Raw genomic sequence first — 18,313 nt, forward strand, 5'->3', positions numbered from 1 at the left:
CCCTGATTGGTGACTGGGCAATAACTGTGGGCAGGTTGGCACAGCTGGAGGAGGGGTCCCTGGGGCTGTCCTGTGGGTTTCTGTCTGGTCCCTGGTGGGCAGACGCTGTGTCTGCTGCTTTGTTGCTGCGTCCTGAGCTGCTTTCCTGCCCCAGGCCCTTCTGCCATGATGCCCTCCTCCTCTGGGGCCCAGAGCAGTGGGTTGGCCACTGGGAACTGAGGCCTGGACACTGTGAGCCAAATAGACTTCTCCTCCTCTAATTGTTCTTGTCAGGTCTTTGTCACAGTGATGCAAAAGGTGACTTAAACAGCCACCTTAAAAACAGAGAGACAGAGAGGGAGGGGGAGAGAGGGAGAGGGAGAGGACAGAGCTAGGGGGAAACAGAGAGAGAGGGAGGGGAGAGGGAGAGAGAGGGAGGGAGAGAGAGGGAGGGGGAGAGAGGGAGAGGGAGAGGACAGAGCTAGGGGGACACAGAGAGAGGGAGGGGGAGAGGGAGAGAGAGGGAGGGGGAGAGAGGGATGGGGAGAGAGAAGGGAGGGAGAGAGAGGGGAGAGAGTGGGAGGGGGAGAGGGAGAGAGAGAGAGGGAGAGAGAGAGGGAGAGGAGAGGGAGAGAGAGAGGGAGGGGGGAGAGAGAGAGGGAGGGGGTGGAGAGAGAGAGAGGGGGGGAAGAAAGAGTGAGGGATAGAGAGAGGGAGGGGGAGAGAGAGAGAAGGAGAGAGGGAGGAGAGAGGAGGGAGGGGGAGAGAGAGAGAGAGAGGGAGAGAGAGGAGAGAGGGAGGGAGAGAGAGATGGAGGGAGAGAGAGGAGGGAGGGAAGGAGGGGGAGAGAGAGAGGGAGGAAAGAGAAAGGGAAGGAAAGAGGGAGAGAGAGGGAGAGAGAGAGGGAGGGAGGGAGAGACAGAGAGAAGGAGGGAGGGGGAGAGAGAGAGGAAGAAATGTGGTTCTTCTGACCCACCAGACAATGTCATAGGAATCTGAGTGACCAGATGTTTCCTCCTTGGTCTTAGTTAGCCCTTTGCAATTCTGATAACCAGGAGACTCTGTGGTGGTCAAGGACTGGTCAGTAGAATCCTAGGGATGGAAGTGTTTCACGTTCATCTCTCCACAAATAATATGGAATTAAATATTCATCAGCCAATGTGTTAATTTTTCTTAGTTGTTTATTTATGAAAATAGAAACCAGCTTACCTCCATGAAGTTCATACCATAGCTGAGCACCTGCTGTCACACACACACACACACACACACACACACACACACACACACACGTTAAACAAGAGTGATGACAAGGTCATGGAGAGATCTGCGCAGGACAGTGCTGTGAGCACTCACAGAAGCTACTACTTTTCATTCCATGGCGTGTGCAGGACAGGGATCCTCAGTTCATTTCATTGGTGACATTTGCTCGCAGTTGTGTGGTGAGTGGGTGGACCGGCCAGGGACAGCATGGCCCTCAGCCCTTCCTGGAGGCCGTGCTTGGCCTGCACTTGAGGGTCCACTGGGGCCTGGACCATCTCTGACACGGGAGGGAGGGTGAGAAGTGCTGTGGGTCCTGGATGTGCGACCAACCTCCAGACGCACAGACATAAAGCCACAGCTCTGGGCTGGACAGTGGCCTGCGGAAATCCCTGCAGGCCCAGGCCACAGCAGGAAAGAAATAGACAAATTGGGTTTCATGAAAACTTTCAGGTTTTGTGCAGAGGAGACAACATCGTCACTGGGCACAGTGGCACACGCCTGAGATCCCAGCTCTGTGGAGAGCTGAGGCTGGAGGATCACAGTTGGAGGCCAGCTGAGCACATTTGTGAGGTCCTGCCTCTCAATTTAGAAAGGGGTCTGAGGACGTAGCTCAGTGGTAGAGCACCCCTGGGATCAATCCCCAGTACCCTCCCCACAAACAAAGAGTACCACTAGAGTAAGGAAGACTCCCACAGAACAGGAGAAAATATTTTCAAATCATACAACCAATGAGGGATCAATCCCCCAAATAAATGGATAACTCACAAAACTCAAACTAAAAAAGAAAAGAAACAAAGGGAATCCCAATGCAAACATGGCAAAGGAACAGAGCCGGGTGACTGGAGCATGTCTGTAATCCCAGCAGCTCAGGAGGCTGAGGCAGGAGGATCACAACTTCAAGGCCAGCCTCAGAAACTTAGCAAGGCCCTAAGCAACTTGGTGAGACTCTGTCTCAAAATAAGAAATAAAAAGTCTGAGGATGGGGCTCAGAGGTTAAGTGCCCCTGGGTTCAATCCCCAGTAACCTCCTACTACAAAGAGGCAGCAAAGGACTTAAAAATGTCCTTTCTCCAAAGAAAATACACAAATGCCTAATAAACCCAAGAGAAAGATGCTCAACATCCCTCATTTTTACCAAAATTCACATCAAACCTCCATGAGAAGCCCCTCCTACCCATGAGGGGAGCTACTGTCAAGGACAAGGGTCTCTAAACACTAACAATGAACTGCCCAGAACCATCTCAAGGAGCCCTCCACCTCAGATCACCTTGACGAGACCCCCAGGGACCGACGTGGTCCAGAAGGTGGGAGGTGTGCACACTGTGCACTGCACAACCTGGTGAGAGCAACGGAGGGAGGAGCAGCTAGACGGAAAGACAGCCCTTGTTCATGGACTGTTGAAACGCCCAGACTCTCTGCACACTCGCGGCCGAATCTATCAGAATCCCAAAGGCATTTGTCACAAAAATAGGGAGGACCCTCCTAATGGTTCAGATGTAATTCCCAAAGACCTCGAACCAACGATCTGATGTAGTGATATGACAAATGGTGTTCACCACGCAGTTTGTCCCATTATGAAGTTCTCCTCTGACCCTTCTTGTGGCTTCAGGAGTGGAGGCTGAATCCTGTGCAACGCTTTTATGAGATGATATTGTTTAAGTGGGGCCTTTGCTGTGTTGCCCAGGCTGCCCTGGGAATCCTGGGCTGAAGCCGTCCTCCTTCCTCAGCCTCCAGTGTGGCTGGGACTCTAAGCACATGTCACTGTGCCTGGAGCACAGAAACACTCCTACTGAAACAATATGTCACATATGGAATTTAGAGTGTTGCAATATGTGCGCATCAGACTCAATATGTCATTGTCCTTAAACTATCATTTATGTTTTCTGCCATTTCTTCTATCAGATTCTGATATCAGTTTGCAAATATCCATTTTATGTATCAATTCATGCGTACCTACTTCAAATACATGTGGTATGGTGAGCTGAAGTGTGGATCTCTTATAGGGAATCCATCAAGTTAATTTTAGAGGTGTTTGTAGTGAACCATGCCAAGGTGGAGAAAGTTCTCATTGACCCTTGGTTGGTCTCCTGGGATTCGGCCTGTACAAGATGTCCATCACTTGGAGGCTTTGAATGCGCCCAGAGGTGCTGGGGCTCAGGAGCCATGGGCCTGGTTGCTGTGGACCTTCCCAGCGGGTCCTCAGGTGTCAGCCCTGGGAATGGGGCTGGTGCCCTGGGGCGGTGCCGTGTCTGCTGGTTGTCTCCATTGTGCCCAGGAGCTCAGGAGGCTGGTCTCTGGGCTGGACTGACTGCCCAGGTCACCACACCTGCTCCTTTGCAGAGAGGCCCAGAGCCTGATCTAAGCTGTCCACAAGCACAGGTCCTGTGGTGGGGTTCCCTGGGCAGAAGTGTCCCCGAGGAGATCCTGGGGCACTGTCCCTGCTATCAGGAGAGAGACAGCCAATTGTCCTGTGGTCTGCATCCCACTGCCCAACGTTGCAAACTGCTGGTGCCTCTTCTCATTGTGACAGGGACAAAGGCCATCACCCCTCTATCCAATCTCCCCCCTTTGCAGTGGCAGGTCCCCAGCACTGTCCCCTCCACAGCAGAGAGGACCTGCTTTCACTCCCCACCACCTTGAAGCCCAGGCGTCTGCTCCTGCCCTGACCCTGCTCCAGGAGGCCAGCTTAGGCTGGCACTGCCCAGGGCTGGGCTACTGCACCCCAAGGGGCAGGGTTTCCTCTCTATGCAGAAACTGGACCCCAAAAATGAGAAAAGAAGAAGAAGAAGAAGGGGTGGGGGATCCCATGGAAAGTGACGGGAAACCAGGGGAGAGGGAGGAGAGGGAGTGGGAAGGAAGAACTGTGGGTGAAAGGGATCAAACTTTCCCAGGTTCACACCTGAACATCCCACCGTGCATCCCACACTGTGCCTATCCATAAAGCACTAATTAAAACACTACAAATAAACAGAAGGAAGGCAGGAGGGTGAGGAGGGGAACAGGTGGGGGGAGGGGAGGGCTGGGGCCTCAACTGGAGCAAACCATCTCCCATGCCTGCACGGCTGTGTCGAGATGAACCCCAACATCACGTGTGTCTTCAGTTAACAAAGAAATACCCTAAAAGACACGGCAAATCAGCATCAAATCTCAGCAATATCGGCATTTCCATAATATGTTTCAGTCATTTTATCCAAGTCAAAGGACAGATGGATCAACAGAAAGTAGTGAATTAGCTTAATACCTAATGAGTCACCCCTGTAATCCCAGTGGCTCTAGAGGCTGAGGCAGGAGGATCCCAGGTTTGTCATAGGAAAAGTCACAGGGCTGGGACGTGGCTCGGGGTGGAGACTCGCATACCCAGGTCCTTGTGCAGGGCTGAGGTCAGCCCCAGGTGGGGAAGGAGATGAAAGGACTGAAGCCCACTAAGGTCAAGAAGGACAGAGTGACCAGAGCTGAACCCAGGAGCACCAGGGCGGGCTCCAGGTGCACAGGGAACGTGATGGAAAGGTGGAAATGACCCCCAGGACACGGTGGATGTGGGCAGGCCCAGGTCACCCAGCCTCTACTAGACGGGGATTGTTGATGAAGAGCACACAAGTAAGGAGAAGAGGATTCACTTCACTTCTACACGATCCTGTGTGAGTACTGACTCCATGTCCATGTGCCTGGGCCTGGTGCCCAGGACAAGTTGCCCAGACTCAGGAAGGTGGTGAGATGTGATGACTGTCTGTGTGGGGGCTGCATGGCCACAGTGGGCTTGCAGTGTCCACAGGGGGCTGTGAGGGGTCGAGCGGGGCCTGGGAGGGGCCTGTGCTGCACCCAGGTCTCACCTGACAGCTGCCCCCCCCCGTCCCAGCCCCTTGCTGGGGTGAGAAGAATCTTGTCACCTTGTTGCATAGGACGAGGCAGCAAACCTGCAGGGTGTGAGGGTCCTGTGACCACATCCTGCTCATTGCTCAGCTCCTGCATCCTGGCCCCAATGTGGCCCCACTTCACTCACCTCCTGTCCCTGCTGTGCCCTGAAAGGGGAGGCAGCAGAGGACATGGTGGAAAGTCCCTCCTGAAGACACTGGGCCTCCAGAGCCCAGGCTGGAGGAGGGAGCCCTGGGAAGCTGAGGGTATGTACTGATGGAGCCCAGGGTGACCTGCCACGGCCAACACTAGGGACAGGCAGAGCCCTAAAGGGGGAGTCCATGTGGGGATGGGTCACCTCTGTGTGGTTGTCCCTCCAGGATTCCATCTGGGCCACATGATCTAGGGACACACGAGGATCCTCCCAGGCCCAGGTTGTGGGTTTGGCCAACAGAAGTGCTTTCCCAGGGAACTGCTCAGCCACAGGAGGTGGACGACCTTCCTGCTCTGGCCACAATCTCCGCCTCTTCCCAGGGCAGCAGCAAAGAGCACTTGGAGTGTGGGATGGACCTGGGCTAGACGTCCACGTCCCTTCCTGGCTCCCTGATTGCACAGATGTGCCCACTGCTCCTGGAGCTGGGGGTGCATCTTGGAATAGAGAGAGTGGCTGGGGCGGGGGTTGAGGGCTGGGGACTCAGGAGCCAGCACACGCTGCAGGCCACTGTGGTCCCCTCACACAGCCACCAGCACAGGTGCTCAGGGGTGAGCTGATGACAGAAGCACCAGGTCCTCCAGGATGGCCACCAAGCTGACTCCCTCAGTGGACCTGGGGTAGCTGGTCTCCCTGGCACTGTCCTCTGTGCTAACTGTCACTGGTGCTCCATCAAACCAGGTCCAAAGGGGCCAGGACGGGGTCATAGAGCTAATGGGGTGAATGGTGCAGAGGTGAGGTCCACTTCCCCAGGCTGACCTGTGGGGAGTTGAGGACCATGGTGGACACCAGGACCCCTGCCCATTCCTTAGCTGGCTGCCCACCTCCCTCTTCTCATGCCCAGGGCTGCTGACCTTCAGGAAATGGCAGAGAGGTGATGTGGTAGGATGGGCCATGTGTTAGAGGGGACCCTGGGGAGGTGGAGGTGGCCTGGCGTTGGTGGCTAGTTGCCTGGATCTAAAGGGGACAGGCCTGAGTGACCTCACATATACCTCCTCCTTATTCTGCTCTTGATGGGAGGACCAGGAGAATACACCAAGGCCTCTCTCCATTTTGCACCCACAGATCTGCTGTAAGACCCAGAGCCCAGGGAGGACCCCATGATGGACAGGAGGTGAGACCTGTAGCTTGGCCCCCACCTCAGCTGCCACCCTAGTCCTGCCGCTGCCCCCACTCTGACCACACAGAGCTGCCCAGGAAGCACCTGGATCCAGCCCTGGGAGGATTCCCAGATTCTCTGTCTCCTCCTGGAACCATCGGGGGCCTCTGAGGAGATGACAGCAGAGTGAATACTTATAGGATAACCTTGAAACCTGGAGGTCCCAGCTAGTGCCTTGTCCCAGAGACTAGGAGGCTGAGGCTGGAGGATCACAGGTTCAAGGCCAGCCTGGCACTGTAGCACGACCTGTCTCCAAATTGAAAATAAGCAGCCTGGGATGTAACTCGAGGGTAAAGAGACCCTGGGTTCATTCCCAGGACTGAAAATACACGTCCAAGGTCCCTTAGCAGAGAGCCAGCTACTCCAGCCTCCACTGTGAGGTGCAGACAGGGCGGGGCGTGTCCCCCTGCGCACCACCCATCTGCCCTGCTCCTCGTTATCCTGCGGCTCTCTCTAAACCCTACTGAGGCTTCTGATGTCTGAGGCATAAACTCAGACAATCTTCAAATTCTACAGTAAACTTTCATCTTCTTGTTTGGCACAGGGGATTGAACCCAGGGGTGGTTGAACACTGAGCCACAGCCAGCCCTCCTTTGTATCTAGAGACAAGGAATCGCTCTCTAGCTCAGGGCCTTGCTGAGTTGCTGGAGGCTGCCTTTGAACGTGTCCTCCTCCTGCCTCAGCCTCCGAGCTGCTGGGGTTACAGGAGTGCCCCAAGTTCCCGGCCTTAGTGTTCCACCTCCGCGCCCTCCCACAGGGCTCCCTGGGAACATGTGGGCCACGTAGACTAAAATTAGGGAGGAACAACCACCTGGAGGTAATTCAGCTCCGTGGCCCCTGAGCCCCGGTCAAGACTCTGAGGCCTCCTGTGGCTGCAGCCTGTCCAGCAAGGCAGGGAGCCTGGCCATGCTGGGTCATGGTGCAGGGCCAGACACCGCCTCCTTGCCCTGACCTAGGTCTCCTGCAGGAGACTCCAGGGGGTGACAGTGTCCACCTCCATGGCAAGATGACGTGGTCTTCTGGGAGGTGGTGACAAGCAGAGGCCCTCCTGGATCCTCCCCTGGCCACCCCTGCAGCTACCTGCCCCAGCGACGTCCCCCACGCTGTGTCCTCCCAGGCCCACGTGTCTCAGCCCACGTCCCCTGGGGAAGCGCACGTCCCCTCACACAGGGGTGGCCGACTCAGGTGGGACCTGGGGCCTGGCCTGGCTGGGCAGCATTCAGGTCAGTATGGAAGGGCCTCAGGGTCGGGGGACCTCAGCTCTGGCTGAGATGTCTCCAGGGCGGAATCCCCCTGAGCCCTGCCCTTGGGAAACCAGAGATAGGTCAGGGCGGGGCCATCACCATCCGGTGGGTGCGCAGCTCTGGGGACCGGGGGCCAGCAGCAGCCCCTGCTTACCACTTCCGTGCTGTCTGACCTGCAGGGCCTGCACTCTCCTCTCTGGACGCTGGAGTCTTCAGAGCAGGCGCCATGAGGTCCACCCTGCCTGTCCTCCTCTGCCTCGGTCAGTGTTGGTTGGAGGGAGGGACACAGCCTGGGTGGGGAGGGTCCCAGGTGCCTGTTCACAGGGAACTCTCAGGTCTTACTCTCATGGCACCAAATGGCTGCTGTGACCACAAGGGACAATAATCCTCCCCAACACTGAGATGCCAGCTCCTCACGGGGACCTCTCTTCCAGGGCTGAGTCTGCAACAGAGCCCCCGGGGGTCTTCAGGTGAGGGCCCTGCAGCCTCCCGCATCCTGCCCAGGCTCAGCCCCTGGGGTCTCAGGAGAGAAGAGAGCAGCCTGGGCCGAGGGTGGTGACAAGGTAGGGCAGTGGGACCTGGGGTAGGGACAGGCCAGGACCCAGCCTCTGGTTTTCTTGCAGGGACCCTCCCTAAGCCCAAGCTGTGGGCAGAACCAGGCCCTGTCATTCCTCGTGGAAGGTCAGTGACCATCTCTTGTCAGGGGACACAGATGGCCCAGAAGTACTGTCTCATTAAAGAAAGAAGCCTGAAGCCCACATGCAAACGTGCTTCACTGGACCCAGAGAACAAGGCCAAGTTCCCCATTCCCACCATGAGTGAGCGCCATGTAGGGAAATACCAGTGCTACTATCTCAGCCCTGCAGGGGGGTCAGAGCACAGTGACCCACTGGAGCTGGTGGTGGTGACAGGTGAGAGGACACCCAGGGGTCCCAGCCCCAGGCTCTGCCCTCAGGGAGGGGGTCTGCCCCCAGGGGTCCCTCTCACAGCCCAGCTGGGGGTGGTGTGGAGGAGGGAGCCATGAACACCTGCCTCCTTCTCTCCTAGGATCCTACAGCAAACCCAGGCTCTCAGCCCTGCCCAGCCCTGTGCTGACCTCAGGAGGGAACGTGACCCTCCAGTGTGGCTCAGAGCAGGGATATGGCAGGTTTGTTCTCACCAAGGAAGGAGGACACCACCTCACCTGGACCCTGGACTCACAGCGACACCCCACTGGGCAGTTCCAGGCCCTGTTCCCTGTGGGCCCTGTGACGTCCAGCCACAGGTGGACATTCACATGCTACGGCTCTTACAGGAGCCAACCCCAGGTGTGGTCAAGACCCAGTGACCCCATGGACCTCCTGGTCTCAGGTAAGGTATTCCCATTTTTCCCCCAATAATTTTCTGAGGCTGTGACATCGTAGGAAGAGTCCCAGGTGTGAGAGGGTGATCTGCAGGCAGGACGGGAGAGGCAGGGGGTTGGCAGGGTCCAGCCCTCAGCCCAGGCTCCTCTTCCTCCAGGGATGTCCAGGAAGCCCTCCCTCCTGACCCAGCAGGGCCCTGTCCTGGCCCCTGGAGAGAACCTGGCCCTCCAGTGTCACTCTGATGTCACCTATGACAGATTCGCTCTGTCCAAGGAGGGGACACAGGACCTCCCCCAGCGCCCTGCCCAGCAGCCCCAGGCTGGGCTCTCTCAGGCCAACTTCCTGCTGGGCCCTGTGAGCAGCTCCCACGGGGGTCAGTACAGGTGCTACGGTGGACACAGCCTCTCCTCTGAGTGGTCAGCCCCCAGTGACCCCCTGGACATCCTGGTCTCAGGTGAGGAGCCCAGGGGTGCAGTCAGGAACCCAGACTCTGCACAGCACTGTTGGGGAGCCCCAGGAGGTGATGGCCAGGGTGATGTGGGTCTCAGGAGGGAGAGAGACAGGGAGGCACAGAGAGGACAGAGTCAGGGGACACAGGGACAGGAAGAATCAGAGACAATGACACAGACAGAGAGCACAGGGTCCTCAGAGAGAGGCCCTGGGAGGTCTCACCTCAGAACACGCTGGGGCCACCCTCACCCTCCTTCCTCTCTCTAGGACAGCTCCCTGTCACACCCTCCCTCTCAGTGCAGCCTGGTCCCACAGTGTCCTCAGGGGAGAACGTGACCCTGCTGTGTCAGTCACAGATCAAGATGGACACTTTCCTCCTGTGCAAGGAGGGGGCAGCTGATCCCCCCCTGCGTCTGAGAGCAGAGTACCGAGCCCCATGGTACCAGGCAGAGTTCTCCATGAGAGCTGTGACCCCAGCCCTCGGGGGGACCTACAGGTGCTATGGCTCTCACAGCTCATCCCCCTACCTGCTGTCACGGCCCAGTGCCCCCCTGGACCTGGTGGTCTCAGGTGAGTGACCCTGACCCCATCCTCTGTGAGCTCAAAGATTCCCTCAGGGCCCTGCCCAGGACAGCTCTGGGTGGGATGGGAGTGAGGGGCCTAGGGAGGGTCGGCCAGCGGGACTCACCCCTCAGAGCGGAGGGGCCAACGGGGTCCTCCAGCCTGTGCACCCACCACCACTGGAATCAGGAAGGTGCAGGTGGGCACAGGAGGGTCCTGGGGAGGCCAGGCAGGTGTAGGAGGATGGGCAGAGACAGTCCCCAGGGGCAGCCTGCACCCCTCACCCTCCTGTTCTCCTCATTCCCAGGACCCTCTGGGGGACCCAGCCCCCCACCCTCAGGACCCAGGTCACCAGCTGGTGAGTCTCAGGGGCCTCTGTGCAGACAGTGTCCTGCATTCTTGGGCCACCAAGAATCACTCTGAGCTACAAAGTCCAGTTACCAACTGAGCTAAGCTGTGTCCAGGGCACTGCAGAGAATGGTCAGGGGTCTCAGGCCCTGGGGCTCAGGGCTGGAAGGCAGGAGGGGGAGGTCCAGGCAGAGGTGACCCTGGGCCCAGCCTGGGGAGGAGCAGCCAGCTGAAGTGGGGGGCAGGCAGCCCAGCCCTCACCTCCCACCCACCCCAGGAGGCCCTGAGGACCAGCCCCTCACCCCCACGGACCCAGGACCCCAGAGTGGTGAGTGAGGGGCTCTGGGAGGTGGGTCCAGGGCAGGGCTGAGCTGAGGGGGGCAGCCCCCTCTGGAGATGCTGACGGGGCCAGCCCCTCCCCTCTGGGCCTCAGTTTCTCCCAGGGCAGAGGAGAGGCCTGGCCCTGACCTTCAAGTGCCTCTCAGGCTGACCTTGGCTGTGCCCTGCTGGGAGAGGGGCCTCCAGGGACGCCTCCAGGACCTGAATCTGCAGGGCTCTGTCCCCTCTGTGCAGTGACAGTGACACTGAGCGGGGGACGGCTCAGGGCCATCGGGGTGTGAGGCTCTTTCCCTCCAGCTCAGGGCTGAGCTCTGGTGGAGAGAAGGAGACTGGGAGTCAGACTCCCCCAGTTCAGGCCCCGCTCTGCTGCTTCCTGCTGGGTGACTGGGCAGGGGACCCCCCTCTGAGCCTCAGTTTTCTCATCTGTGCCTGGGGAGTGGGTGGCAGTGCCATGATGCCTGAGTGACAGGGCTAGAGGTGACAGGTGGAAAGACCAGCAGGGCTGGCACACAGTAGGTGCTCAGGTAAGCAGCATGGCTCCTCGTCCACACCCCTGCCCAGGACTGGGAAGGAGTCTGAAGATTCTGGTGGGGGTCTCGGTTCTCCTCCTCCTGCTGTCCCTCTTCCTCCTCCTGGGACACCAGTGTCGGGGACAATGCAGGAAGGCAGGTGAGTGGGGAGGGGGGACGTGGTGGCGTCCCAGGGAATTAGCCAGTTGTGCTCAGGGCACACAGGATGGGAATCCCTGGTTGTCACCCTGACCAGCAGGACCACCCAGGAGACCCAGCAAGAGCCCATGTGGCCTCACAGGTCTGCCTCCTTCTCCTCACACAGGGCTCAGTACTGCTGTCACCTCCCCAGAGGACACCCAGGGCCACCAGGTGACCCGTCCTCTCCTCCACCCTCCTCTCTCCTCCCAGCTGATGGTGCTGATGGGCTCTGGTCGGCCTCCTGCCCTGAGGCCTGGGCGCTGGCCTCTCTCCTCTGCCTCCTCCCCCTGCTGAGCTCGCTGCACCTGCTCCTGAGGAGGAGGTGGACCTGGCCACAGCCCTGCCCTGCACTGGCCCCTCCCAGCCACACAGATGGCCGACTCCTGGGGGTTTGCTGTTGGCAAGGCTCTACTGGGGGCTTGGGGCAGCAGCAGCAAACACAGTCTGGTGCTCAGACACAGGACAGCCCCGGGACAGACAGACGGGGCAGAGGCAGACAGGCGTGGGGAGACCAGGCAGGGCGACGGCTTGAACCCAGGACAGAGCCAGGTGGGGCGGGGGCCATGGGCAGGAGCAGGAGGGGTAACTGGACAGTCAAGGAGGGTTCCCTGGGGAGGACCCTGGACAGAGCCCCCACCACAGGGACAGGCCTGAGAGCATCTCAGGAAGAGGGTCCTGCCAAGGAGCAGCAGTGTGAGGCCAGTGGGCACAGGCTGACCTGTCCAGCCCGCTCGAGTCCAGGTGCTGCAGGTGATGCATGAGGAGCAGGTGTGATGGTGGCAGGACAGAGGTGGGCAGGGCTCAGTCCTGCAGGTGCCTCTGCTCTGGCAGAGCCTGAGAAGCCCCTGGAAGTTCTGCTGGGCATGGAGAGCTGACTGCTGGCTGCAGGTCCCTCCAGTCCCTGTGGGAGGTGAGGGGCACAGCCAGAGTGGACTCAGGAGCTGCCTGCCTCTGTCCCCTCCACAGAGCCCTGCAGATGAAGACCCCTGGGCTGTCACCTATGCTGAGGTGTCACACTCTAGACAGGGGCGAAGAGGAATGTCACCTTTGTCACCTGAGTCAGGGCCATTCCTAGTCATGAAGGACACATCAGAGGGAGGGGACAGCCTGCAGGAATGCCAGGTGGGTCTTGTCCCCTCCAGGCCCCAGCTCCCCAGGCTTCAGCCTCATCTGTCACCACTCTGTCCTCACTCCAGGTGGCTGCATCTGGTGCCCCCCAGGGTGTGACCTACGCCCAGATGAAGGACCTCAAGCTCAGACAGGGGACAGCCACTCCCCCTTCCTCCAATGGATTGGAGCCTCCCACTGAGCCCAGTGTCTACACCACCCTGGCCATCCACTAGCCCAGGACACCACTCAGATCCCACGCTACAAGACAGGGACACGGGGACCCCAGCAGGCACTAGGCAGCCCATGGACATGCAGCTGGGAGTCACGGCCAGCCTGGGGCCTGACATGCATGGCCAGGAGCATCTGAGACCTGCTGGAAGTCACCTGATTCCCAGTCACAATAACAGGTACCAGTCCATGTGCCACATTTAGCCACTTCAATCTCTAAATAACCAAAGGGCAAGAGGGAAAAATCACAAGCCAAATGTGCCAATGTGTGATGGGAAAACTGTCAAAGTCATGATGGGCAAGAAACAAAGCATCTTTAGATCAAAAAAACTTTCAATAAAATCCAAGGACAGGACAGTGCCAGGGTTCTCACGCTGTGTCCCTGAGAGTGTAGGTGAGCTGAGCCATGGGGACTCAGTGTGCAGCTCCTCACCCTCCCGCTGCCCCACCCTGCAGAACACAAAAGTCCGCAGTCACATGGCCTCGTGCACCATGTGTGCAAGCACGTTGCACAGGAGCAAAGTCATGGAGCAACCCTGGGTGACCATCTACAGACGAATGGAAGAGAACACTATGGAGTATGCACAGGGCGGGTTACTCACCATATAAACATGACATCATGCCATTTGCAGGAAAGTGGATGCATGGGAAGAGCATCACATTAAGTGAGAAAAGACTCAGAAAAACAAGTGCATGTTCTCACTCAGATTAGGAAGGTAGAGGGGAAAAGGGGGGAAAATCACATCAAAAATGACTAAGGGAGGTGCACGCCTCTGTGATGCAGAGACTCAGGAAGATGGCAGTTCAAAGTCAGCCTCCGCCACTTAGTGAGGCCCTAGCAACGTAGCAAGATCCTGTATCTGAATAAAAACTGAAAAGGGCTGGGGACGTGGCTCAATAGTGAAGCACCTGGGTTCAGTTCCTGTTACCACAGAAACCTACACATAGACACCGCCCCCACACACACACGCACACCCTAGAGCAAGGGAGCCCCGTGAGGTGGGGGACAGGATGGGAACGGAGGAGAAGGGGAGGTCGTGGTCAGTGAAACCCAAACAGGGGTGTCCTGTGCATGTCCTGACCAACTGACCACACTGCACACCTGATAGGCCCCCAGTTACAGAAAGAAAAGGAGGATGGGGAAATCAATGGATTAAGTTGGCACCACCCAACAGAGCCAGGGAGTCTTTGAGAAAGGCAGAAAAAAGGAAATAAGAACCATATCAAACAATGATAATTTGAGAAAATACGTAAACAACATAAATATATAAAATTGGCCCTTCAAAGCCCAGGGACTGCAGGCACCTTACAACAGGGGCCAAGGGCACCACAACACGCAGGGAACACGGAGCAGCAGCCCTTCCAGCGGCTCAGGGCGCCCAGGGCCAGGCTGCAGCCAGGACCCACCTGACATGTTGCAGCAGAGAGGACAGAAGGACCTCAGCCAGGACCTCAGCCAGGACCTCAGCCAGGACCTTAGATGCAGGTGCTGCTGGACACACAGGGGACCCTACCCTGCAGGAGAAGTCCAGGGGCAGCAGAGGGTCCCATGGACAGGGTGGAGCAGGTGGCATGAACCACAGCCACTGCCCCAGGAGAAGGGCTTCACACCTCTCATGCAGGTCCTGCACCCTTGTCCAAGAGGGCAGCTGTCCACGTGGCAGGAAGAGACACACAGGACGCAGGTCATTGGGAGGAGCATGGCCATGGTCCACGTCCCTTCTGGGAGCTGCTCCTGGGCTACACTAGGTGCCCACACCCTGGCTGGCTGCAGACATGCAGGAGGCTCTGGCCTAGGGGCAGAGGACGGCCACTGTCACTGGGTGGAAATCAGGGGCAGCCGGACCTGCCGCTCCTGGCTGCCCCTCCCAGGTTCAGAGCTGGAGATGCAGCCTGCCTGCTCCTCAGGCCCCTCCGCCACGGGGGACATACGGCTCTTTGGCATTTTGTAACCCACACACGATGAGTTCAGCTCTCTGGGGGACACTGTGAGGGCCAGGCACGCTCACCCTGAGCAGTGATGAATCAGGTGCGAGGTCACCTGGGGCAGACCCTCACCCCTGCTTTGTAAACCCTCCTGACCTTCTCCCCTGTGCTGAGGTCTGGGTGCATTGTTGTGGGCTCAGCTGTCCTGCTGGGCAGTGGGACAGAATCCCCTCCTGCTGTGTCCAGCCGGCACTGTAGGATCCTCAAATGTCCCTGGACTCCCTTTGCCCCATGGTGTGTCCCCTCTGTGTCCTCTGTGCAGTCCGATCGTCCCTCCCTGAAGTCAGAGGCACACTAAGGGTGGCCTTCAGGGCAGCATGTGACCCATGAAGTAAGGGGCTCCAACCCAGCCACAGGCCCTGGACCCTCTGTGGCTGCCACTAGAGCAGAGAGCAGATGTGACCAGGTGGCGTCCCAAGCTCAGGGTCACTGTGAGGCTCACTGTCCCCAGGATGACAGGATCCTGTCCTGAGAAAGGGTCATGCAGACCAAGGAAGCCAGCTTGTGGAGGTGCAGCACGGAGTCCCCAAGCATGTCACTGCAGCCATGGTGACAGGCCACCCTACGTGACTCCACCCACTACCATGTGCACACGACACCACAGACGGGCACTGGACTAAAGCATCCCCAGCATCATCAGCAGGGACAGCGCTGGCCTGCTGTCACCTCCATGCGGGAACCCTGCTGTGCCACTGAGGGCCTCACACACCCGCCAGCAGGGCCCCTGGGTGACCCTGTGTGAGCAGCCCGCTGCGGCCCTGGGCAGGGTAGCACCTGCTCCTTCTCTGCTGCTGGGGTCCTCCAGGAGAGGCCACAGACCCTCAGGCAGTGGCTTTGGCAGAGAGACCAGCACATGGGTCACAGGAAGACTGGGTGGTCCCTGGAACGCAGGGCGATGGCCGTCCCCACAGACTGCACAGGCATGGAGCCAGGGTCCATGTGGTCGTGGGCAGGGTGGGCGGGACCACTGCTGCCGACTCCAGGGGCCCAGTGACCGCCCCCACAGTTCTGATGGGGTTTGAAACAAGGAACTAGACAGGTCCACACCCAGGGGAAAGTCGCCGTCCACAGGCAGATGTCACTCACGACCATCTTCGGGGCGACCTCGGGTTGCTCTTGTGTGGGTCGAGGCCACCTGCCACCGTCCACCTCGACTCTGAGACTGCACAGGCCTGAGGGACCTGGGGGTGGGACCAGCGTCTCTGCTCCATGGAGCCCCAGGTCCCCTGGGCCTGCTCCTGTTCTGAAGGCAGCTCTTCCCAGCTCCCCTCCAGGAGGCTTCCCCAGGTCCAGGTGTGTCCAAAAGGACAGAGCTCACCTCACCTTTACCTAAACAGAGGAGGAGCCACCTGCTGCTCAGCCTCCCCTCATCACCACTTGCAGGAGACCCACAGGAACCTGGGCCTCGGGGACCCCGTGGTCCCCCTGTGACATGTACCTGGACCAGCACCGCAGCATGAGCCTCTGCCACACACGCTTGGGACAGGCCAGCGGGCTCTGGGATGGTGCCTTGGGGTCATGGTTGGCACACAGCTCAGGGGACAGGAGCCCTGGGGTCAGACCCAGGCAGCGGGCATCCAGGCCCAGGCCCCTGCCCAGGAGCCTCTGTGGGTCTCCACACTAAGGTGGGAGGGGAGAGGGCCCACAGGTGAGGCCCACCTGATGGTGCTGCTGTGTCAGCCTGGGTCTGCTCTGGCCACCTCCTCCCTGGGGACAGTCGGAATCCCCTGGGGAGGGTCACTGACTCCTGCAGGTCCAGGTGAGGGGCCCAGTGCCTGGAAGAGGGTAGATGACAAGGCCACTCTGCCCCAGGGGGTGCAGGATCAGGTCCCCAGTTAGCCCAGGGGAGGCCAGGGAACAGCAGAGGAGAGGGAACCGGGAGGAGAGGAGAGGAGGAGAGGGGCAGGGGGGCTAGGGAGGAGGGAAGGCAGCAGGGGGTGGGGAGGGGAGGGAGGGACAGAGGGGAGGGGAGTGGAGGGAGGGACAGAGAGGAGGGGAGGGGAGGGGAGGGAGGGACAGAGGGGAGGGGAGGGGAGGGAGGGACAGAGGGGAGGGGAGGGGAGGGAAGTGAGGGAGGGGAGGGAAGTGAGGGAGGGGAGGGGAGGCAAGGAGGGGAGGGGAGGGAGGCACAGAGGGGAGGGAGGGAAGGGGAGGGAGGAAAAGAAGGGAGGGTGGGAAGTGAGGGAGGGGAGGAGAGTGAGGGAGGGAGGGAAGTGAGGGAGGGGAGGGGAGTGAGGGAGGCAGGGGAGGGAGGGGAGGGACAGAGGAGAGGGGAGGGGGGAGGAAGGGAAGGGGAGGGGAGGGGAGGGGGATGAAGGCTGGTCGCTGAGGCCCAGTTTCTCATAGGGGGTGGGGTGGGATAAGGGACAGTAACACCCAGGCCCTTCTGAAACTACCTGGTTGAAAAACTGACAGGAATATTTAAATCCAGGCAAATCCCAGACCAAACACTCAGACTGAGTCAGAAGGTGACCTTTTTACAGAATGACAGTGCATTCTGCCATGAGCTGACCCCTCTGCTCACACAGGGAGGGACACGAGGCCACAACTGAATGAGGGCACAGCAGCTTGGCACAGAACTCAGGCCACTAGTCACAGCCCTGCCCAGTAGCTTAGGACAGAGCCCCAGGATCAAGAAGGGACTTCAGAGGGGGAGACAGGACACGGAGGAGGCAGGACACTCACAGAGGAGGGTCTCCAGGGAGACAGGGTGCTGCTGCCTGAGAACAGGAAAGAGGAGCGCACACAGGACCTGCTCAGCAGAGAGCCCACACTAGACCAGGAGCCCCCAGGTCCTCCCCTGGCCCCTGCGTCCCTCTGTCCCCACAGGAGCTCCAGCTGGCTCACAGCCAGGTGCTCAGGGTCTGCTGCTCTGCGCCCACCTGCAGCAGGAACCTGCACCTTCCCCAGAGCACCTCCAGGGCTGGGAGACGACGGGCCCAGCAAGGACCAGAACCTGTGCCCAGGACGGGCTGAGGGAGCCCCAGGGAGGCCCTGGGAAGAGGACCAGCCCCGGGTCACCCTGACCTGGAAGGGGCCGGCTCAGGAGGGCACCAGGGAGTGTGCTGCTGTGTCCTGGCCCTGGAGGGACGAGGACAGGTCAGGTGACAGCAGAAGGGGTGAGAGGGCAGCACTGCTGTCTGAGCCGCCTGCAGGGAGCCCAGGCCCTCCCCACCCAGTCCTGGGGACAAGAGCCAGGCTCTGGGAGGGCAGTTCCCCTTCCTGTGGGCAGCTGATGTGACACCCCACACATGCAGAACCCGGCCTCCAAGTGGCCACACCCTGTGTGTGTCTGTCCTCCAGCTCTGTGACCTCCTCCATCTGGACCCTGGGACCACGGGAGGACACACCATGACCCCCACCCTCACGGCCCTGCTCTGCCTGGGTGAGATGTGAAGGAGGGAGGGGACACCCTGTTCTGGGGGGACCCAGCCCACAGCCAGGCTCTGGCCATCAGGAGACCCAGGGCCCAGGAGGCTGTGGGGGGACAGGGCCTGCTCAGGCCTCAGGGGCTCCCCTCTCACAGGAACTCTC

General features: G+C 59.4%; 2 protein-coding genes across 2 annotated transcripts in view; both read left to right on the forward strand.

Annotated features, from left to right (window-relative positions):
* Nucleotides 1-7,930: 7,930 nt before the first annotated feature.
* LOC144371090 (leukocyte immunoglobulin-like receptor subfamily A member 6) lies at nt 7,931-12,798 on the forward strand. The gene is made up of 10 exons (XM_078033298.1): nt 7,931-7,964; nt 8,292-8,615; nt 8,752-9,054; nt 9,205-9,501; nt 9,765-10,067; nt 10,366-10,416; nt 10,687-10,734; nt 11,307-11,414; nt 11,580-11,626; nt 12,652-12,798. Exons 1-10 carry the CDS (start codon nt 7,931-7,933, stop codon nt 12,796-12,798), a joined length of 1,662 nt encoding a protein of 553 aa, XP_077889424.1.
* Nucleotides 12,799-17,485: 4,687 nt separating this feature from the next.
* Nucleotides 17,486-18,313, forward strand: part of LOC110597288 (leukocyte immunoglobulin-like receptor subfamily A member 6) — a 30,771-nt gene continuing 29,943 nt past the window's right edge. The window contains exon 1 of the mRNA XM_078033299.1: nt 17,486-18,164. Coding sequence (XP_077889425.1) covers nt 18,131-18,164 — 34 coding nt within the window. The 5' untranslated portion in view covers nt 17,486-18,130. The remainder of the gene's footprint in view (nt 18,165-18,313) is intronic.

Source organism: Ictidomys tridecemlineatus, chromosome 15 (genome assembly GCF_052094955.1).
Source record: "Ictidomys tridecemlineatus isolate mIctTri1 chromosome 15, mIctTri1.hap1, whole genome shotgun sequence".
Classification (NCBI taxonomy): Eukaryota; Metazoa; Chordata; class Mammalia; order Rodentia; family Sciuridae; genus Ictidomys; species Ictidomys tridecemlineatus.